Source organism: Amia ocellicauda, chromosome 9 (assembly GCF_036373705.1).
Source record: "Amia ocellicauda isolate fAmiCal2 chromosome 9, fAmiCal2.hap1, whole genome shotgun sequence".
In the NCBI taxonomy this organism is placed as follows: Eukaryota; Metazoa; Chordata; class Actinopteri; order Amiiformes; family Amiidae; genus Amia; species Amia ocellicauda.
The window spans coordinates 41,759,391-41,783,270 of NC_089858.1; the positions used below are offsets into that span (position 1 = coordinate 41,759,391).

At 40.4% G+C, this 23,880-nt stretch overlaps 1 protein-coding gene across 3 annotated transcripts in view; it reads left to right on the top strand.

The window, feature by feature from the left end:
- slc39a14 (solute carrier family 39 member 14) overlaps window positions 1-16,011 on the top strand; it is a 35,340-nt gene extending 19,329 nt beyond the window's left edge. The window contains exons 3-10 of one of the 3 annotated variants that reach the window (XM_066714517.1): window positions 43-333; window positions 1,215-1,401; window positions 4,072-4,241; window positions 6,893-7,015; window positions 9,353-9,535; window positions 10,255-10,462; window positions 11,046-11,230; window positions 14,864-16,011. In XM_066714517.1, coding sequence (XP_066570614.1) covers window positions 79-333; window positions 1,215-1,401; window positions 4,072-4,241; window positions 6,893-7,015; window positions 9,353-9,535; window positions 10,255-10,462; window positions 11,046-11,230; window positions 14,864-15,013 — 1,461 coding nt within the window. In that variant the 5' untranslated portion in view covers window positions 43-78 and the 3' untranslated portion in view covers window positions 15,014-16,011. Of the gene's footprint in view, window positions 1-42; window positions 334-1,214; window positions 1,402-4,071; window positions 4,242-5,261; window positions 5,432-6,892; window positions 7,016-9,352; window positions 9,536-10,254; window positions 10,463-11,045; window positions 11,231-14,863 lie in introns of all 3 variants that reach the window. The other 2 variants (XM_066714516.1, XM_066714518.1) reach the window with 2 other exon arrangements.
- Window positions 16,012-23,880: the final 7,869 nt, after the last annotated feature.

Consider the following 23,880-nt stretch of genomic DNA (forward strand, 5'->3'; position numbering starts at 1 on the left):
TCCCATAGCTGAGATTTTCTCTCCACTCTTCCCATCTCCCAGGACGTGTTTGCACTCCAGGTCCTTTCTCTTGAAGTCATGACCCAACGGCCTGGCCATGACTGTACCCAGCTGACAGTGAGCCTAGCCCTGCTGCTCTGCATGCTCTCAGCGGGGAGAGCAGGGGGCACAGAGGTGCCCTCTCCAGCTGAATTCCTCCAGGACTTGCTCTCCCGCTACGGCGACAACGACACCCTCTCTGTGCCCCAGTTGAGAGCCCTGCTGGGACGGCTGGATGTGGGGCTGGGAAACAACACTACAGACCGACGTTCACCCAAGACCAACATCTCTAGGGTACAGCACTCTAACAATAGTTGCATAAAACAACTGAAGTGGAGCATATGCTGGTATTGATTGATTGGTATTGAGGTTTTGGAACATGCAGCTGGGTGCAGATAAATAGACAACTCCTGTTACAGACTGGTGCAGTGTTACATGTATACAATTTTTCTTTTGTCTCCTAATATTTTATCATTCTAACAGTCTGTTATTTCTTAGGAGAAAGAGAAAATGTATAAAGAAGGTACTGCTACGGTACATTTTAAGGGCTGGTTTCACAGACCCAAGTTACCACTAGTCATGGACTAAACTAATCTAAACTAGTGTTAATCAAGGTCTGTGAAACCAGACAAAAGTTTTTTATTTTGTTCCAGTACCTTCAGCACTCCACCCCCCTCCCAAGCCCTTTATAGATAGTTATTGTTTGGGGTGATCTATAAAACCTGCTAGATTGGGGATCTCGAGGACCAGGAATGGTGACCAATGCCCAAAAGTAAACTAATTAGAGGGAAACCAGATGTTATCTTTTGTTAAAACAATGCTTCAAATAAAATAATTTGGTGACAAAGGCCTGAAAATGAATGGAAAAACAGTCTATAGCAGGGGACTGGAGAGGACTCCAATGTGCATTGTGGGGAGGATGGGCACCTTGGCACCCTGGCACCCTGATCCTCAACTGGCTGAACCATAAACTGAACTGAAACTGTCAGTCGCAGCCCTTGGCCAGGTTTTTAATGCTGCAGGAGGTGTCATGGAGGTTCCCAACTGGTTAATCGACCAGCCAATGCAGACAATATAACTGCATTCTCATGCTAGTCAATCAGCTAGTCAGTTATGGATTGACTCAGGCCTTACTTGGGCTCCTCTCTCTTTCCCCCCCTCTACCTCCCTTCCAGTGCCTCTCAACAGAGTCTCTCCTGGCAGCCCACAGTCTGAAGGAGGACTCTCGGGTGGATGGGCAGGGGCTGCAGGTGTTCTGCCCCACCATCCTGCAGCAGCTTCAGACAGGGGCCTGTGGGGTGGAAGCCAAGGAGGAGCAGGCCAAGGACCACCACCAGGAGGTTGGGCCCACCTCTGCAGAAGGTGAGTCTCGACAGACACAAATGGATAAGGTGTCTGTACAAACTGCTGGAGTTAACAGCTCAAGTTTATTTGTTAATTTTTATTTAAAAAAAAAAAATTTATACCCTGTGGAGATTTCTGAAACTAAGGAAAAGCTGATATTTTAGTTCACTCTAGTTTGGTATTTTACTATGTAGAAGCAGCCAATTAGTTTAAAATACTTTTAAGATAACAAATGAGGAAACAAAGATTCAGAAATTGGTTCATCAAGAAAGAAAGCAAGAGAGTCCACTGTGAAACACTTTGTGAACTGGAAATGCAAAGATTTTCTTTTAAATAAACAAAAACTCCCAATACCTCTTGATCTTCCTCCCACTGTAAGATAGTCAGGATACCATCTACTCTTGTTCCTCATTGGTAAAGATGAATACATTTGCTAAATGACACGCGGTCAAAGCAGGCAGAATCGCAATGCATTTTCTGCCAGGACACTTCTGTTTTTTTTTTTTTTTTTCTCCTTTTGTGTCAGACCTTGAAGTGCCCTTTTTTGTCTAGGTCAAATACCTAGATTAGATACTGAGAAATAACTGACTTGTTGCTTCCAGATAACTTGCCAAGCACATTTAACAGGAGTTTTTAGACATGTAAAATTGTACATTTATTTTTTATTTTTTAGGTTTTGCTTTCCGGGGGGCGCGTTCACTTAGAAAGTTGTTTGATTGCCAGTCAAACCATGACACTCACAAATAGCCTACCAGCAGCCCATGCTAATTAAAAGACCAACACTGGCTTTTAAAGAGAAGTTTAATTGATTTAAACCACTTAGGTAGGTCTAAGCATACCTTTGTTATAAAAGAACTTCACTGAGTTTTTAAAATAAACGCCAATATTCTCAAATTCTTTATTGGGTGTGCTGTCAAATAGTATGTCTGCATAGGTCAAGAAGGATGTTTTTACTATTGTTATTTAGTTTTTTATATTGTTATTTATTCCAGAAATGAATAAAATCTTATTTCTATCATGTATAAGGAAATGTAGAAATCTGTGGCTTGAAATCCATCTCCTCCTTTGCGTTTGCAGGCAATTTTCATACAGTGAGCAAGCTTTCTCTCTGTATTGGGTAAGATTGACATGCTTACCAGTCCCCTTCAATGTTCAATTTAATCTTGTTTTCTCTGTCTTTTGGGACTCCAGGAAGAGAAATGGTTCACACAGTAACATATTAAGATAATGGGCCATGTACAATTCCACAGCCCTCTTAAGCTTCATTAACAAATGATTCATTAACAAAATCATCTTTCCAGGGCTTTGCTGTTAAGGCTTCAGCTTGGAGTCACAGATCATGTTTTTCAGCTCCCTTTAACAATATCATTCAGCAGCACAGGGCTTGGTCCTGAATAGTTGTCTTAAATTATATTCATTGGAACAGTGTATGAGTCCTGTGCAGTTAACAAGTATTGCTCTCCTTTTTCAGAATTAACACATTTTATTTTGCAGATTAGGAATGCCGCTTGAGAAAATGACTTTGTCTCCTATCTGACATCTCTGTGTTAGTAGGGCCCTAGGTTTTCACTCATTCCTTTTTAGTTCTTTAACTTTGATTAATCCTTACATGGCTGTTTACACATTGGAGCTTTGGACTACCATACCTAAAATAAAACCCCAATATTACATTAACAGTGTTCATGTGGGACTGTGTAACCAGGCAATTTAAATCTGTTATTATAAGCAATATGTATATTTATTACTAAAATTGGTCTGATTCAATTGTTTTCACTCTGTAGCTTTAACAAGCTTGTTCATTGATGCAACACTGGAAAAAGGCATGCAATACCATTTTTAAGAAAATCACTGTACTTTTGTTAATGATTGTGTGCTGTGTTGGGCTCCAGCGTGCCCTCATCCTGTACTGGATGAAGTGGTTATTGATGGATGAATAATTACATATTTAAAGACCTATAGAGAGAGAGACTGAAAACAAAGGGCCCTACATGTAGTGCTGGGGAAATATGGAGTCTGTTCTCTCAGGTGTTCATTAACACTGCTTAATCTGTTTTTCTCCACAGTTGGCTTCCTCGTTCTTTTGAATTACTGCACCTTATCAATGAATGGAGTGTGTGAATAATTCAGTGCCCAATGTACAAATGATCTAAGTAACTAATATCTAGCTGTCAGAGGGGCTTGCCTTGCAGGTTAGAGGCCAGATCTCAGCAGTCCATGGGCCTGTTTGAGCCTGCCTTGGGGGTAACGTGGCTCATGTCAAGTGGGGGCTTTAGACATTGTGGTCACAGACTATTCTGTTTCCCCACCCATCTGTATTTGCAGTTCATGTCTAACAGTAAAACAAAGAATGCAAAATAACTGTTGAAAAACTGTTATTCACACATCTCTCTTTGTAAACAGCCTCCTTTCTTTCCAAACAAACATACCCACTTGCCGATTTGCCTGAAATTAGATTTCATGGACTTGACTGATCTTGGGAAGGTTTTTACAATGTGGTGTTAAAGGCTGATTTGGAAATGATCAGATTAGTGTTATACTTGAAATCACTCCCAGCCTCACAATTGTATAAACCTGGGCCTGCTGATTCCATCCACAGAGATTGTTTATTTTTTTTCCCTGCTAGTGCTCCTGCCCCTTCTTGTGGCCACTGTTCATAATTGCAGCTTTTGCTGTTGCTCTCTGTTGCAGTGTGGGGATTTGCTTTTCTCAGTGTGACACTGGTGAGCGCCTTCTCTCTGACTGGCGTGTTCGTGGTGCCCTGCATGAAGACACGCTTCATGCGCAGGGTGTTGATGTATTTCATCGCCCTATCCATCGGCACTCTCTTCTCCACTGCTGTCTTCCAGCTCATCCCAGAGGTGCAGTAATTCTAGCACCTACTCTCTCCACCCTCTCTCATTCCCACTTCTCACTCGCTCGGCTTCATCTGGGATCCACACAGAGCTGCATGAAAATAAAGTAATAATAAAAGGATTTCTCTTTTCTCTCAAAGGTCATGATTGCTCTCTTTTTGCTGTGATTTTTGCACCAGATCTCCTGTTCTAGAAAGCAGACCAAACATTGAGAGTTTCCACAGATCTGTACATTCCAAGAGTTCCTATAGCTGGGCCCTAGTTTCAAATTAATCAAATGTATTGGTCCATAAGAAATTGATGCTTAAGCCTTACAGTAGCTCTATATTTTATTATTAAATAAACATCCAATTGATTCATCATAATGCCCTGTGGATTCCTTACACTGGTCTGGATGGACAGGAGGGTGGTGCAATTGGAGCAGACTAATAGGGTGGAAAAAAGCAATTGGAAATTCATTATTCCCTTGGTATTAATTATATTGTATCTCCTGGAATTAGAATGATAGTGCTAAACATCTGGGAAGGTGCATACCTCTTTTGAGGGGAGACCCTTTTCATGTTAAAATTCTAAATATATGTGTAGTATTGAATCTCCTAATTGCAGTAGGTGGATAAATTGGCTTAACCTTCCAAGTCTTCTATCTCTCTCTCTCAGCACTAGTTTGTGGTAGCTGCACTGGCTACAGTGAAGCTACATACTGATACCAGAGCAATGCATTGATTTCTACTTCCAGCTTTTCAATTTGATTCCTCTTCTGAATTGATGTGATCGCTTCTATGCTGCATTAGATGCTGTGGTTTAATGCAGGTGGTGGCGTTGAGCAATGGAGAAATGACAAGCCTTCCCCTTTAGATCAGAGGAGCGGATCACGGCACTCTGATAAAACTAATTCAATCTTCCCCCTCCCTCTTTCTCTCTCCAATGTGAGCTTCCCCTATCCTTTTTGGTGTATGATTGATTTTCTCTTTCTCTCTCGTCCTCTCCCGGGGGTGTTTTCTTGGTACGGACACGGCGGTGCATCAGTATGGGGTTACGGTTTCCTGTGCGTCACAGTGATCTCCCTCTGCTCGCTGGTGGGAGCCTGCGTGGTTCCTTTCATGAGGAAAACCTTTTACAAGAGGCTGCTACTGTACTTCATAGCCCTAGCGATTGGAACCCTCTACTCCAACGCCTTGTTTCAGCTCATCCCAGAGGTAGTGTGGCATTGAGCGAGGGGGCGGGGAAGTGCGCCAAGCTGTTAAATGTTTAAACTTGGGTAGGCCGAGGAGACGTATGGCAGCGGGTTTTTTTTGCAAATCCAATCCTCGAGGGCCTTAGTCAGGTGTGGTTTTTAGATCTCTCAATTATCGGCATTATCGGTAAAATTGTATTGCATAATGTGGATGTCTACCTCTGCATTCTAATTGGGGTCTCGTGTGGATCGCAAACCAGCGATGTTTGAATTGTCTGGCCCTTAAGCTTTGGATTGGAAGAATGCTGGTATATTACTTCAGTTTTAATTTTTTTTTTTTTTTAGGATTCATGCTTTACATACATTCTTCTATTACGAGCAAGTTCAATCAGTTTTCACCAAAAAACACCCACAGAAGAAAGAAATTAAATAAGGCAGGGAAATTTGGACTAGTTATTTTAGTTTGTATTTTTTATCCAAGATGTTGAGATCTGGCACTGGGTGTAGCCTTATCTGCCCAATATGTGCACATCGAAATGAACAAAAGCTACATTGTCAATGTACAGTGGTTTACCATTTTTTTTTCAATACTACTAAGCAGTCTAATGAAGATAAAACTACAGGATTACTGATCTGTGCTTAAATAGAGCATGTGTAGGAGACTTAAATGCAGCTGGAGACATTTTACTCGCCAACTGAAAAATTGCAGATTCACACTGCCGATATACAGATTTGGTCAAAGCTTTAATAAAATGCAATGTGCAATAAGTTGGCACTAAAACCACAAGTGCTTTGAAATGATGTCACTGTATTCAGCCAGACCTCACATCCTGTTCCTGTGAGAGCTGTGGTATTGTTTGCGCTCCTTTAAGGTATTGACACAGAACATACATTTCTATTATTGGAACTGTTAATATGGTCCAAAGATGTCCTTAGAGTTGGAGTTTAAAGTTCCAGTTTAAAGCCTTTATCTTACCCCCGAACCTTCAAAAGATCTCAAGTGATGTTACCATCTCTAAACAGACAGTTGTATCAACAGTAGCCTTTCTACTAAATGTTTACCAATAAAGTACCGTCCTCTTGACAAATATCTGTGCCTTTTAAATAAACCGAAGTAAACTCCAAATCAGTCGGTCTACATCACATTTTTTGTGGTAGGTAAATGTTACTATTGTCCAAATACAGTGTTTTGGAACCTCTCTGAATTGGTTCAAAAGTGGATGAGAGAGAGTGCGTTTCCTTAGGTATTCATAAAGATCTTGTAGTTGAACTACTGGAAGCAAAGCATTACTTAGAAGCATTGCCAAGTTAAGGGATATCCTAAGAAATATCAATAACTAGTTCATGGTCACATAAAATAGTCACCCGCAGCTCTCTGTGGAGACCAAAATAGGCTGCCCCCAACTCCTTGTGTGTAAATGCTGTTTTTGGTTACGTTAGGCTCTGTGGATTTGCAACATGCTTCTCTTCTATTGTCTTTCAGGCATTTGGCTTCAACCCACTGGAAGATTACTATGTGTCCAAGTCGGCTGTGGTCTTCGGGGGCTTTTATCTTTTCTTCTTCACTGAGAAGGTTCTCAAAATGGTGCTGAAGCAAAAAGATGGGGTGAGGGTTCATTCAATTTCTTGATTGGGCTGATGCTGTCTTTGAACTTCTGGCTTATCGATCCAATATAGATCAAATGTTCAAAGAACCAGGTTAAAATGTTGCCTGGCTCAAAAGTTATGCAGTGGAAAAACCTTTGCTTGTACCGGTTAGTGTTCATATGATACAAATGTTTATTTCCAAATTAAAACCTTTGAAAGTGTTATTTCTGTTTCTCAGTATTTGTGTTATTTTGTAGAGTGCATTGAATCTGGTATTAGGAGTATCACCAGAAGACATGTTTGTAAATTGCTGTAATAAAAACCTAATTGAGTTTGGCAACAGCACAGTTTGTTTCCAGATTGCTTACCTTGATAAACTGAAACGATAGGTTGCAAATTCAACCCCGGCTTGCCAACATGCGGAGATGGCCGCCAGATGCACTTTGAGCGTGGATGGGGACTTGCCCTGGTCCAACAAATTGTAATATGATACCAATGGGGTAATTAACCGTCTAGGCACCAGGTGCGAAAAAATTGCGACCTTGCAGTAGAAAAACTGTGACCATGTAGAGGGAAGTCTTGATAACTGTATTATGGCTACTACCGTGTCTGACAGACCCCAGGCTATCAAGCAATCCTTCTCATGGGCCAGGCCCAGAGCTGGAGCAGGCCTGGGTTGGTCTATAGAGGAGACAGCGTGTTGGTCACCCAGGTAAAAAGGCCTCAGGGGCCCCTTGGGACCACATTCTGGCTGCCCAGGAGTAAGGACATCAGTCAAACTCTACTGGGAACAGTAATGCAGAGAGGGGAGGGCCAGTAGCGCTTCTACCCTCACCTTCAACAAATACTAATATCATATATGGAGCATGGGTGACAGGAGAGCTGCTCATGCACCCGCCGCTGAACACAGGAGCACTCACCTTCTGCCAACTAGCAGCTAGGGGTGGGGCAATAGTAGCTCTATTGTGCAATAGTATACTAAGTGGTGCAATAAGAGACAGCTCTTGTGACCTACACTTAAACAGGAGCAGCTACCTCCTGCTCAACTAGCACAGTTAGGAGCGAGCATTACAGCAAGCTCTACTGTGCTAAATATTCAAAGTGGGGCAATAAGAGCCAATCTCTTGTGCCCTTGCCTAACACAGGAGCAGTCACCTCCTGCTCAACTAGCACAGCTAGGAGCAGGCGACAGCAAGCTCTATTGTGCTATAACACACAAGCAGGGCGAAAAGAGACCAGCTCTTGTGCCCTTACTTAACACCGGAGCAGTCACCGCCTGCTTGTACCATCTGTGCCTCCTGTACGTGACTGGGACCTGAGGCATGCCCTAGTGGGACTGGGGTCCAAAGTTGAATTGCGCCTGTGGTCGCCAGACAAACGGGGCAGATTGCCTCTCCAATTCATGGGGGCGAGATTCAATGACCGCAAGCGGCGCAACGGCGGGATCAAGCAGAGGAGGTTCAGAGTCTTTCCATGCTTTGACGCGAGCCACACAGCGCATTGGCAGGAGCATGCAGCAGTGGAGCCGATCAGTGCGGGCACCTGAGGCACACAGCAACTGTGGGGCTCCCTTGCGACAAAGTGGAGCACCTAGCATGATTGGCCGCTGTACGTGCATCTCCACCCGGCAATGCTACTTTGGCCAACAACGGGTGCAACTGCACAACCACACTGAAACCGAAACCTTGCTGTCGGAGATACACAGTTGTGTTATACCGAGTGTTCTGTTGTGGTATACAAGTACTGCATAGGCCTGTAGGCTTAACCATACACTGTGTGCCGGGGTTTCCATGGACACCGGGTGACGCAGGGCCGAAACGCAGCCGGACCTCCAGAACACAGACAGCACAGAACGACATTAGTTAATAAACTAAAAATAATACACACTGAGATGTGGCGAATCGTTGGGTGAACAGCATTATTTGTGCAGCAAACTGACTAAGGATACTCCTATTTGATTCAGGGCTTTTCAATCTCCATTCCTTGTGGGTTGCCACCTTTTGGAGGTTTTGTTGTAAGTGGAGCTGCCTGGAATCTCACAATAAACCTTATTTTTTAAACTGCTTTGAGGTCTTCTACAGTTGGTGGCTTAAGAGATTCTTTTGATTCAAGATACTACTACCTATAACATAATTTGCAGTCTGGAGAGAAGCACTAGATATATTAGAAGTAAAATGTAGAAGTAATTCTGGGAGCTTGGTTGGAAACACAAAGCAAAAATTAACTATATAGCCCTCCAGGAGTTAAGTTTGAGGCTGCCAATTTTAACTTCAATTTGCACAAGATCTTCTTAAAATTCAAGACTAGCTTTTCTCTAAGTTAACCGGTCACATCTCTTCATGCGTTTTCTTTCCAGAAAGGCCACGGTCACAGTCACTACCCTGCTGAGCGCTACGCCTCCAAATCTGACATGGAGGATGGAGTAATGGAGAAGCTGCAGAACGGAGAAGTGGTGCCGCCTGCCCTCCCCGGGCCTGACGTAGAAGCCCGAGGCCTGAGCGAGGAAGGGAAGGTCCTCACGACCACCATGTCTGCCCAGGTTAGTGCAATGGGGGCCAGAGTCTCGGTCCTTTGGGGGAGGGGGAGGGGGAGAGTGAAAGGTTGATGCTGGTTTTCCACTTGCTATGTAACTTACTAATGAGTAAAGGCAATCAGTTTATTCATTATAATTCCTGGGACAAACTTGTACTTGTAGCAGCAAAGATAGTTTAGCTCCAATTGTGTGGAGTGGATAACAGAGTGATGCACGTAAACCATACCAGACTCCGTAGTAAAATAAATCGAATCAAACTTTTATTATACATAAGTATTCACCGCTATTTACAGTATTTATTAATAGGTTGATTTCCTAAATTAACGAAGGCATTTCAACACGGTCAGAAAACCGTGAGGCTCCATAGTAATAACTAATAACCGAATTATAAGTCTTCTAATGTATTATTTATTATGTCTTCTAAATAATAAAACTAATAAACTATATGGCTCCTAAATGTGGGTTTGTAGCCATTTTTCCTTTGCGCTTTACGCAAAACTCCTGTGATTCATCTGACCAAGGTGAGTAAATGGTCAGGGCGGATGTGTGACGAACGGATATGCGATGGATTACTGTATCTTAATAGTTCTTGTATTGGGTTGTGAGGAATTGTATCCTTTCGAAGATAATAGAGCTTTCTAAGGCGCTAATGATGTTAACTGACATTTTTTTCATCAACTTCACAAAGCAGGCAGGTGTGTAAGCCTCTACTGTACCCCACACAGGACTCTCAGAGTGCCCAGGGTGCATGCTACTGGCTGAAGGGGACTGCGTACTCGGACATCGGCACACTGGCCTGGATGATCACGTTAAGCGATGGGCTGCACAATTTCATAGACGGTCTTGCCATTGGAGCGTCCTTCACTGTGTCAGTCTTCCAGGGCATCAGCACCTCGGTGGCCATCCTGTGTGAGGAGTTCCCACACGAGCTTGGTTAGATCAGCGCTATATTCAATTTTCATATTTATCTATTTTCATGAGCCTATAATCCTTGTATCTGTTCTTTCCTCTTTGGAAAGGAGAACAAAGCATATTTTCAACTTAAGAGCATCTCTGTGTTGCAATGTGGATGTTACACAAATGCTTTGTGGTGTTAGTTATGTATTTCTTTGTGGATTGTGACACTTTCCTGCAGCCCTACACTGTTCAAATGTGAAAATGTTAATTCTAGCACGATGTAAGGTTCTAAACTCCTAAACACAAAGCTGTGATGGTTTGACAGGTGGTCACTCGCTGATGTACTTCTCTACTTGCACTCTCTCCCTCTCTCAAATTCCCAAAGGGCAGGACAAAATTAATTTTGCCATAGCAGACATCTCTAAAGTGCACTGATTAAGCATACAAATAATGTTTTCTACAGTGCATTGTATTGACTGTATATACATGTTATCCATTTAATTTTGGCTTCATTGTCAGATATCTTTTGATATTATGGAGCCAAGATCTAACTCTTCTCCTTCCCTCGCTCTCACACTCTTGCTGTCTCGCTCTCGCACTCTCACTCTCCTGTATGCAGGCGACTTTGTGATTCTGCTGAATGCAGGTATGAGTATTCAGCAAGCTCTGTTCTTTAACTTCATCTCCGCCTGCTGTTGTTATCTGGGCATGGGCTTCGGGATCCTTGCCGGCAGCCACTTCTCTGCCAACTGGATCTTTGCCCTGGCAGGGGGCATGTTCCTCTACATTGCCCTGGCAGACATGGTGAGTAGGGGGTGGGGGGCACTGGGGGGCACTGGGGGCCACTGACCTCTCCCCAGTTAGCACTTAATGCAGACCTGCCAACCAGTACGCATTTTGCGTAGCATGTATTCATTTTGACATCAAAGATCCAGTTGAAAATTGATGGTTATATTTTAAGAATATACTACTTGTGGCTCAGGAGAAATTTGTACCAAAACGTAGCAAATTGAGGACCAAAAAACATTGGCCAAAATGGTTTAATAGAAGTATGCAAAAAAATATCAAGAGAAAGAAAATGTTGTATAGCGCATACAAAAGATGCCGTTTAGATGAGGCAGATCATGTCTTACTAATTTATTAGAATTTTGTGAGCATGCAACTGCTGCTGTGGATCATGTGAAAGCATATGCTATGATATACTTAGATTTTCAAAAAGCTTTTGATAAGGTTTCACACCAAAGACTGATCCTCAAATTGGAAGCTGTAGGCGTTCAGGGTAATGTAAGTAGATGGATAATGAACTGGTTGATGTATAGGAAACAGAGGGTGTCGATTAGAGGAGATGCTTCTAACTGGAGTGAGGTTGTTATTTGAGCTCCACAGGGATCAATATTAATGATCTGGACACAGGGATAGTTAGCAAACTTGTCAAATTTGCAGATGATACTAAAATAGGTGGCTCAGCAGATCTTGGCAGCACAGGTTATTCAAAGGGACTTCGATAATATTCAGTTGTGGGCCGACACCTGGCAGATGAAATTCAATGTGGACAAGTGCAAGGTAATACATGCAGGCCCACTATACAAAAAGGCCCACTATAATTACACTATGGGAGGAATAGAACTAGATGAAGTAACGCATGAGAGACCCATGAGTCTACGTGGACTCCTCACTTTCTCCATCCAAACAATGTGGGGAAGCAATAAAAAATGCAAACAATGCTAGGGTATATTGTCAAAAGTGTAGAATTTAAAACAAGGGCAGTAATGTTATGGCTGTACAATGCACTAGTTCCTCATCTGGAATACTGTGTACAGTTCTGGGCTCCACACTTCAAGAAAGATATCGCTGCTCTAGAGGCAGTTCAGAGGAGAGCAACCAGACTTATTCCAGGTTTGAAGGGAATGTCCTACTGAGAGACTGAGGGAACTGAACCTTTTCACCCTTGAACAGAGGAGACTACGTGGAGACTTGATCCAAGTCTTCAAAATCACGAAAGGTATCGACCACATCAAACCAGAGGAGCTTTTCCAGATCAACAGGGACACACGCACCTAGGGACACAAATGGAAATTGGGGTTTTTCACACAGAGAGTTGTCACAATCTGGAACAAACTCCCCAGCAATTTATACTTACAGTATAATTGTAAATCTCAAAACGACTCGCTTCTAAATCTTTTGTAGTCATTTTTGTATTACTTTAGTATAAATACATGTTAATTTGGATTCATATGTTGTTTTTTTCTGACTTTGTGAACGAAAAGACAAATTCACCTGTTTTCTCATTGGAAATAGGTGAATTTCAAAATATCACTGTCATGGTTACAAAAGCAAATTTTGTGTGGAATAATAGCCATTTTCTATACTTTTGAGGCATAAACAATTAGGAAATAACACTTACTACCCAGGAACAAGAATTGTTACATCGTGTTATTTCATTACCTGTTAAATCAACAAGAGATCACTATAGTTTAACACAGTGTATTTTCACCACATATTACTCGTTCTCAACACAGTAACCACTTTATCTCTCCCTCAAAACAACAACATTGCATAAGATCATAGGAAACAGAATATACCGTAATTACACACATACATGTAGCATTAGAATACTGAACATAGAACATACTGTAATGGATTAACCTTTGGCGCTCCTCTTCAGATCTTCTGACTCTCCACTCTCATGTCTGAGTGTTGGAAACAAAACTAACGTGTGATCCCTTCTTGCAGCCATGCACGGCATAGCAATGTTAGCTAGAACAAAAAGGCACTATTATTTTAGGTATTATTCATTGATTGTGCTGCTGTTCACTTTATTTATTCATTAAATCTTGTCTTTTTGTATTGAGAGCTAAAGTAAACCGCAATGAGCTACATATACTTATGTTTTCAGGTAGCTACAGAGGCTCTTTTTATTAATAATTTACTTGCACTTTATATTGAGAGAGAGTGCTTATCAGGGAGAACTATCACGATACCAGGACACCAGGTTAACGTAAAAAGTAATAAAGGAGTTGTTATTTGAAGTATATGCATACTGTATTGTTTTTTGGTTGACAGTTTGAGGAATGTTGCGCATACACATGCAACAATTTTAAGTGCCTTTAGCTTACACCGCTGATGTGCTACTCCAAAAATTATGTCCAGGGTTGGCAGGTCTGTTAATGTGTACAAGTTATTCTGAAGTAATTTAGAAGTCAGTGTCATTCAGAAGCCCTCCCAAAAGAGTACAATGTGTATGTGTTTGTGTTTGTTTACTGCCAGCACTGTTGCAGAACTCTAGACCATATCCAATCTTTCAACTACGCACCATCGCAAATTACAAAAGTGTGTAATGATTTATAACAGAAAGTGGCTTTTGTTAACACTAGAACCTCCAAGATTTCAGACTACCTACAACAGTACAAACAGTTGGATAAAACTTTTTTTTTCATATTATGTATTTTTACATATGAGCATCACGCATAACATTTTCATGGCTGAAGACTGAGGGGCATCTTCTCAGTCCTGTATAGATACTGAATTGTAGTGCCAACTGCAGTCTAATAAATGCTAATCCAGCCAGCCTGTCGGCAGACCTAAAACAAAATAATTAGCATACATGATCAAACAGGTGACTGATTTAAGGCATTGACCCAAAGACTTGGGTTTGCAACATGATCAAGATTAAATTCCAAAGGAATCTGATTAGAGGACAGGCAGACGAGAGCTATGTCAGGTGCGATTCTTCAATTGTGTGTATTTTGTTACATCTGCTAATAAAATAATGATAATATATGAATATATGATATGTAGAAATTCGTGTTTCAGCATTCAACAAGACTATAGCCTCATTCTTTCACAATGGCTGATTTTATTACAAAGCCTAGGTGAGTTTACAGCTGAAACAACTGTATTTTATTCAAATATTTAGTAATGCATACAAATGGACATGCGGGAGAAATTCACATACACAGAGATTTACATTTGATTTGCAAAAGGCACTCAAAAAGTGGCTATGGCGGTGCTAGTGTTAACTGAAACCACAGTCTAGGCCTAAAGTAGCTTACTCAAATTAAATAAGATGGGAGTGAGGATACGGAGCCAGTTGCTTGTGAAAGGGCACGTATAAGTACCAATCGAAATGGACAACATAAGGATTGAACAGATAGATTATTGGGGTGGTAACTTGAAAAAAATAAATCTATTCCATTTAATTAGCTGGTGCTGCATAATGCACATTTGCCAGTGTGTTTTTAAAAACACAAATCCATACACGCCATCACAATATTCCCATCAATGTCAAGGGCTTGCTTTCACTGTATATGCATTGGATCCATTCATTCCTGATGGGAGGGCACTTCAACAGACCTGGACAGTCATGAGTTCCACATTATCTGGAGACATCTATCTTTCATACCACTATCTGTCTCTCACTCTCCCCTCTTTTCCCAGTTCCCTGAAATGAATGAGGTCAGTAAGGAAGAGGAAGGAGGGGTTGGCAGCTCCTTGGTGAGCTTTGCCATCCAGAATGCAGGCTTGCTGACTGGCTTTATCATCATGCTGCTTCTCACCATGTATTCGGGGCAGATACAGCTGGGATAGACCTGGGCTCAGGAGGGGCTCTGACTTTGGGACATCACACACCAGCCAGCAGGGCGCCTGGCCGGGCCTGGTCCCATCTGCCTAACTACCTTCTCTATGACCTGAACCTTTTCTCCAAAATTATTATTATTATTATTATTATTATTATTACTTCCTTTATACACTGCCCTAGAGATTCTTCAGCTCCAGAGGTCTACTTAAGCTACTGGAAATTGGATCATGGTGTATAAACGCTCCATGGAAACCTAATGTGGTGTTACAGAGTTATGCGAATGTCTGCTGGGTTTTAGTGTTTTGACAGGCTGTGATTTTGTAACCCAGCTTCCGGCAGAACAGCTTAAGAGGTTTGAGAGAACACAATCGCAGCTCTGCAAGTTCCGACGAATTCTCTTCACAGCTGTTTGGTCTAATGTCCGAGTGTAACCATGCTTCTGCAGTGCTCCAGCAAAGCTTCTCTGCTCCCATCCTATGAAGACTCAGGCTTTGTACTTCAACTGAGCCTTGACGATGTCTGGTTGCCATGGAGTATTAGATTATAATGGCCCTCGTTCACAAATGGAGGCCTTGTTTGTCAGTGAGCAAGTTTGGAAAGACCAGCAAAAACAAATCTCTGGGACTGAAACAAAGACCAAATACAGGCTGTTCTGTAGAGATGGCTTTTTTGTTGGGGGGTCCTTTTTGTTTATTTGTTGTTTATTTTGTAGCTCTTCGCTGCCATAGCTTTACATTTTGGGGCTTTTTTTTTTTTCATAATTGCTGCTTTGATGCAATTGCTTTTGTATACAGTGTGTCTCGTGTAGGTCTGCGGCTATTGCTAAGCCCTAAAGCACATTTGTCTGCTTGTGTGTTGTACAGCTAAAATTTGAAATGATGTAAGTGATATCTTCCAGGGAGAAGGAATCTAATTTTAGGGCTCTTGTCAAGATTAATTAATTAATTAATATTGTGTGTAGGTGTGTGTGCATAATTACAATAAAATACTGAATATTGATATCTTACTCCTAAATAGTGAAATACTTCAGTTCATGTAGTAATCGAGTAATCCATCTGGAATGAAAACACAAGGTTCCCCAACTCTCCATGAACTGTATCCCAAGAGCTTGTACACAGTAGAACAGGGGTGTCAGACACCAGTCCAGGTTCGGGGGGGGGGGGGTGTGGGCACAGTGTTTTTGTTCCAACAGGAGCTTCCAATTATTTAATGTAATAATTTACTTTTAATATATCATTTGTATACCTGCTACCTTACAATTGGTTGATTTACTCAAAACATTGAAACCATAGAACTTTTCAGAGTCTTAAATCTTAATTGTTTAATTAGAACAATTAAGGAGCCACGTGCTGGGCTGGAATGAAATCCAGCAGACACTTTGGACCTCCAGGACTGGAGTCTGACAGGCCTGCAGCAGAAGCACAATATTAATTATTTGAATGGAATCACTACAACTACACTATTTGAATAGCCCAGAGCTCACTAGAGCCTAGTATTAGTGTAATGCAGCAGGTTTATGTTTAGTCTTTAGGAAGGCTCAGCTCAGTGCATTCTTCTAGTGGAGACAGACAGGGTATCCTATTTGTTCTTTTGTGTTCAGATGTGAGATGCTCTCTGTGGTTTACACTACTTTGCACAGGCAGCTGCTCAGCTGTTATCATATTGATGACATTTTAAAATCTATACTTATTTATATTTTTAGTGAATATTTTAGTGCTGAAGACAACAAAAATTTAACAAAACATAGAAATGAATAGAAATAAGTGTCTATTTTTTGTAGTGAAAATGAAAAACCAAGACAACATGAAGTTAAAGTTGGATTAGTTCTCAAGAAATGGAGTTTACATTTTCCATTCCATTGCTAATGCCTGTGATTGTCTATTATCTAACGGTTTGAACTGGTAGTTTTTACCCCAGCTTTGCAACTGATGTAGCTAAAATAGTATTTAAAAAATAATGGTAATTAATGAATAATAATGGTTAGTAGTCTCAACTTACTTTACAATACAGATCTAGGTGGTTGCAAGAGCTAGATACTTTTAAACTGATATCAAATTTTTGCTGCAAGTTGAAAGCTAATATTGGGGTTTGTCTGCTACATTATAATTATACTCGTGTATGATTCCAGTTGCTACACTAGCTCCCATTCTGCAGGTCCTCCATTCAGTCCTGCCATGTCATTACTTAGCAGCACAGCTGTAGTCATTTTATGTTATTTTGTTTAACTGTGTTTCATCCAGCTCTATTTACATCTTTCCTTCCAATGTATTCAAAGTCGGACACATCATTCTTATGGCAACTGGTCTAGCTTCTTCTTGCAGATTGACAGACTGATGTAATATCCTAATGCCCAGGACTGACAGTTACTACTGCTTCACTTTTTATGGGATTTGACCATAAACCATTTTAAAACCGAGCCTTCAAGATCACAAATAGTATGTTTTATATAATAAGAAGCATGTGTAAAAAGTGACAAAAGGATCTGCTTTTTAGACCATATTGCCTTTATTTGAAGTAATCTTTGTGGCTTTTAAAGACTGGGAAGTAAAAAAAAAAAAAAATGTGCCTAAGGATTAGGCTTATGGTTATGGAAGTGTTAGGGTTGAGAGAGAGATGTATTGAAATCTACATTTCATTCATTTCCCTGTGGGGTCTTTACCCTAAAAATACTAGAAGATTTATTCTCAACCCTGAAGTACACTTCAGGTTCTTCTTCCCATTGATCTTCCAGTGACTGACTGAAACAAACCCTTTCATGAACCATATTCAATGCTTCAGTACCTGACAATAGGCAAAAAGGCCCAATGAACCAAGTGTTAGTGTTGTGGAGCTCAGCTTCGATAGAAATGTGCACTAAGCTTGGGTTGACAGCCTCTATAGAATATATAGGCGACGTATTCTTGAAGGTTGGGATCACCAAAACAGATTATTGTATGAGGTATGGAAGAACTCCGGGTTTGGTAATGAGAAATGAGATCTTCCATGGCTGATAGCTGTAGAACTATTGTGAAGATTAGTTTCTTGCCATCAGGCATCGAAGCCTGTCATTTGCAGAATGTTGGGAGCAAATGCCTTACCACCCTTTAGACCTCAAGGACCAGTAATTTATGTAATTGAACAAACGACTTTGACAATTCAAGTATTCCAAGTATTTAGAACCAGGTGATTCAGATGCACTTTTAAGCTGACAGAGGGTTCAATGGAAATTTGTATGTTGTATTGGGGATTTGGATTGCTTCAGTCTTGATGAAGGGAACATTTGCAGTGTTCTGATTGTTCTGTTCATGGGCATTCTGAGTTTCACCTGCGGAATGTTTTCAGCTGAATGTGTGGTAGTGCGCTTTGCGTTGCAATTAACAGTTGTCTCTTTTAAGGAGATAATTTGATGCTTCCTGGCGAAAACCTTTGTTTGTGAAACCGTTTAAAGTTCTCACTTGGTGCAGCAAATTTGTTGTGTTCAATATATGCATGTAACACTTTTGTTGGGGTTGGGCAGCACGGTAAATTTTAGTTAGTTTAGGGGCATCTGAGAATCAACAAATGCATCTCCCCACCTCTTTCATGTCCTTGTTCCTAAAAGTGATATAATGCAACTTACTATTAATCTCGGTGCTTTGAGAAAAACATTACCTGCTTGTCAGCTCTGCTAATTTCTGTGGTAGAATGAACTTCTCCTGGTTGGTTATCTTTGCAATACTGTATAAAAAAGGCCGATATTCTTACTCTGGAAGGAGGAGGTGAAAGAGTGGGATAGACTGCACTACACTAAATATAATATATTTTGCAATATTGTTTTGTAATAAATTCAAAAGTTTTTATTTTTTTGTGAGGTGGCATGTACCTCATTAAGGATTTACTTTTCTCCCACTAGCTTTAAATTGGTCTTGACACAATCCAAATGTTGTGGATTTAGACCCCAGTATATGTGAATCATTCACAAATTGATATATTTGTTTTAATCAAATGATAATAAGTCTGGCTTCTTCAGCATGGGGTTCTTGCTGTTAATTGTTCATTTTATGAAACATGGGGTCATATTTCCCTCATTGTTTTCAAGCACTTGAAATTTTACTTCCCCATTTTTGTGACAGGCAAGATTAATTCTCAAACTTGGAGAGAAAATAACTTTAGTCAAATTTTTAGGTTTCAGTCCCTTCATGACCACAGGAGGGCAACATGGCACCTGCACATTAGTCTTATTATTCTAAAGCCACTGCGCCTTCTATTGGATATAAGCATTTATAAAAAGGGTTTGTAAGTAAATAGATAAGCAAAGATCAATCTGTAGTCATCAGTTTCAGTAACTTGCTCTTAGGAAAAGTTATATGCAGATTATGTCTTCAACGTATATATATTTGTGTCTTCAAATGGTTAAATTCTAAACCAAAAACAAGCCTCATAGTTCACTCTGCTCTAGGCTGGAATGTGATATTCCTTTTTTTTTTCTTGATAACTTTTGACATTAGCTACTGTAATGGAAATTGTATTATACATTACTTATATAGGTAGGTTCCTTCAAATATGAATATGCAATTGTCCATATGTTTTCCCGCCATTTCTGATGCAAATTTTGCAAAAGGTGTTTGGAGAAGTAAAGATGAGAAACAATGCTAGAAATGTCAGGAGATGAAGCAGTTCAACCGAGTGCTGTTCCTGGCTGTAATTGTGAAGTGATACCGCTGGAACACTAGAGAGCGAAAGTCTAGCTAGCCTACGAAGGCTGGTTTCTCTGATTTTAGTTTTTTGTTGCAGTTACGTACAGTTATGGTGGACATGCTGATTTATGTGTGTAGATATGGAAAAATCTATGTAGGTTTCATTGGTACATTCATTATTCCCCTTGTTCCTTTCCAAATAACTTGTATTTCTCACAGAACAATATGACCTGGTAGTGTCTTCTGCATCGAAAGCTGAAGCATTTTTCATTACAAAGTTGTGATTGCATAGAACTGAACTGGGAGTCTGTGCAATAATTGCCTACTTTTCTTTGTTTGTAGTAAACAAACCTTTACTAAATCATGTGACTGCCATTGATCTATCATGTATCAGAAGTTTGTTTTGAATTGTGCATTCAAATTGTTCTTAATACTATAAGCTTTGTTGGAATGGCATTGTCATCTAATGGTGACTGATTACAGAACTAAAACTATGCTCCCTATGCACTTCCCATTGTGTTTACATATTATTATTATTATTATTTTGTTTAAGCCATAGATTAATATAGATCTAATAAACTTGCCCTTATGCATTTTATATAAGCTTAAAAACCTTATCTTGGATCTCTTGAAGTGGTTCTTGGTCTTTGTTTAGCTTACCAGGAAACTCCGAATCTGTTAGTTTAAGTAAATAATACAGAAGAACTATATCTCAGTCTTGCATTGGACTTATTTTTTCTTTTACATGTTTGTTTGTCCAGAAGCTTTAATTCCCATATATTTTGCTGGAATCCACTCAGGTCTGCAAGGTGAGCAACAGAAATTAAAATGAATATCTGACATGTGCCGAGGTTGGCTGTATGTTAAGTGTTTCTTTATGTATGGAGGGGGAGGGGGAGTTGTCCATGCAATATTAAACGCATAAGCATCCTTGATGGAGGAATCATAGAATCCAAAGTATACAAAACTGATCTATGGTATGCAATGTTCAATGAAAGCAAAAGTAGAAGTCCCAATGTTGGTTGGTGTCGGAAACGAGGCACACAATCTACATTATGTACAGGAGAGTTGACCTATCCCTAGTTAACGCTAGGTTGTCCAAATGTAGTCCCAAGGGCCTACTTTGTCTTCAGTTGACTCCTTTCACCTGATTTTGGAGCAGTCAAATTAGACTGGTGGTGGTCAGTGAAACGACCAAGGCTTTACACTGTTGCCCTATCTACTAAATCTGTCAAAGTCAGCTCAACTGACAGCAGTGTGTGTGCTGGGGAAGGGGGCCATTTTTGGTTGACAATAACTGACAGGGAAAATAATCAATTTGCCTTCTGCCTCTCTGCACTCTCTAGCAATTTCTCTCTGATGTACTTTTAATATTTATTGATTTGTTCATGAAATCAAAATATACATGTAGAAATGTTCTTTGTACATACAGGTTTGTTTTTCAATGTGTTGTCTCTTTGCAATTGTGTGCTATTTCAATGTATGGAATGGAAAATGTCTTTTTAATTTTTTTTTTTTTTTTTTCTCAAATAAAGGTTTTTTTTTAATTAAATTATAATGGCTAATTTGTATTTTGTTTGATAGTAACTTTAAAAATCTTAGTCTCAAGATTCTGAGGGAATTATGCTGGCAATCAGCCACATTAAAATATGACATTGCACATTGCTACAATATAATACAAATGGGCTTATACATTTAAATGCACACATGCAATAAAACACACATACAAATTAGCTCTTTCTGGGGACATTGAAATAAATGACATCAAGGTTGAAGAAGCCAGCAGATCTGTGTATTGTGCTCTATTGAAAAGCAGTTCTTTGAAATGAACAGAAGAGGAAGGGAACGGTCTCTGCAGTAATACAAAATGAGAAATGCGTGCAGTCTCTGTTAATGTGTTATTTCAGATCATCTATGCTCGCCACCATCATACTAAACTTTGCAATTGTATGGTCTACTTCTGTCTTCATCTCTCCTCATCAAACTGAGTATTTTTTTATTATTTTCTAGGAACTCTCCTTCCAACTTCCAGGTGTGTTCACACAATTCAAACTTCTAGCTCTGGGCCCTGTTTCAGAAAGCGGGTTTAGTGAAAACTCGGTTGACTCAGAGTTGAAGGAAACTCTGGGTTTTCGGTTTCACAGCCAGTTCAACTCAACTCTGAGTCTCTTACTATGGCAACATACTCCGTGAAGCTGACCTGCTCGCTGGCAGGTTTTCTTTAACTAACTCCTCTTTAGCTGCAGCCTGCGGACTGAAGGAGGTGTCAGACATGGCGTGTCCTTTTCTTGAAGAGCCAGTTGATATTGAAGCACAAATACTCCGCAGAAATCTCTGTGCATGACTCGCAAATATTTTGTGAGTGTACACTGAGCGCTAGATTTGCCCGTGGTGAGTTTATATATATATATAGCTATATCCTATTACAATCAATATTTAGTTTCCTCCTATTGCAGCTGATAACTGTATCCTTGTATTATCATAGGAGAGTTCGATGGTTACCTGCTCGGTAACAGAGGTACCCCTGCCAGCCCTATTTGCTGAACCCTTACCCTGATCCTGAGCCCAAGCCAGGCCCGCAGCAACGTTATAACTTGGCTCACGGCAGGACACGAGCCAGGGTAGAGATGACCATTGGGATGCTCAAGGCCCGGTTCCAGTGCCTTCGTAGGCTCAGGGTCACCCCAGAAAGTGCATGTGGCATGATTGTGGCATGTGTGATTCTCCACAACATTGCCACAATTAGAGGAGAACAATGTCCTACTGAACCAGTGAACAATCCTGATAACGACCCTGACCACCCCGCTGACGCATGAGATGGAAGAGCATTGAGACACAATATGCTACCATCATTTCTGATTGACCCATCACCTCCCCAGTGTCAAATAAAGACAATATGCCTTTCTGTTTATGAAGTCTTCTTTATTTCCTGCAAGTACAAATGCAGTACAGTAGTTAATATTTTTTGTGTTGTTCAAACAAGTAAAATCATCCACCTGTGTGCACCTCACCCACCTTTAACTGATGTTCCAGCAGTTGAATTTCTATTTTTCTATTTCACACACACACACACACACACACACACACACATATATAAATGTTGAATAAGTGGAACACTCGAGATAATTTTTTTCTTTTTTTTTCAATTAATATTCATGCATTGACTCGGTCAGCAAATTTCTGCCACGCCAGCTCACGTTCTTTTGCTGCTGCTAATGTATTGATTTTTTTTTTTTAAATATATACTCATATTCTGCATATGCAGTCATTAATATGTCTAAATCCACTCGGGAGAAGTAAGAGGTTCGAGCCCTTTTCTCCTGTTGCCATGTTGAATCGTGTTCTCTGCGTTCTATTGATGAGGGCTTTTGAGCTCCTCATGCACGCGCTTTACTCCGAGTTAACCCAACTCAGAGTTGATTGAACTACTTGTTATCATCTGTTCTGAAACCGAAAACTCTGAGTTTGACAGCTCAGAGTTAGTCAACCCAGAGTTCAGGTTCCAACTCAGAGTTTGTTAAACCTGCTTTCTGAAACAGGGCCCTCGTTTCTGACCTATTACCACAGGAACACAGGTGAACCTAATCGTTTACTCTGTCTCCTTCTGCCTTCAAACACACATCTTGCCATACTACTTTGTTAGGTTTGACAGAAGCAGACTTTCCTATTTAAGCATGTTAGCTCACCATTTAGTATACCATCTACTCTCTGAATGTTCTCCAGGCTGTTTTCTCTTTGATTTATTTTTGTTTAGATGATAAATAATCTTATTACTTTTTTGTGTGAAAGGTCTAGGTTTTCCTTAAAATCTTCAGAATTGCTTTCAGTGCTGATTTTTTTTTAAAAACGAGTTTTGATCTGATGTAAATCTGTTTCAATCTATATAGCTCCATCAATCATCATAACATAGTATTTGACGTGAGAAACGGAGCACGCAACATAAGTGATTGTAATATAAAAGTATTAACTTGATTCAGTACTAGGTACTATACAAATTACACACATGTACGTAATATTGTCACTTGAGTTGTCGTGTAATGTGCACCATCTGAAAACGACATTACCCGAACCACTTTGCACAGTACTATTTTTTGGAGCGAGGTGTTCTGGAAAATGTAGTTCGAGGCGCTAATGACCATTTACTATGATGTGAATGCGAACCACATTTCCCTGACATCCACGCACCAGGCTTTTTCAAACAACTATTACGACGCAAGGGT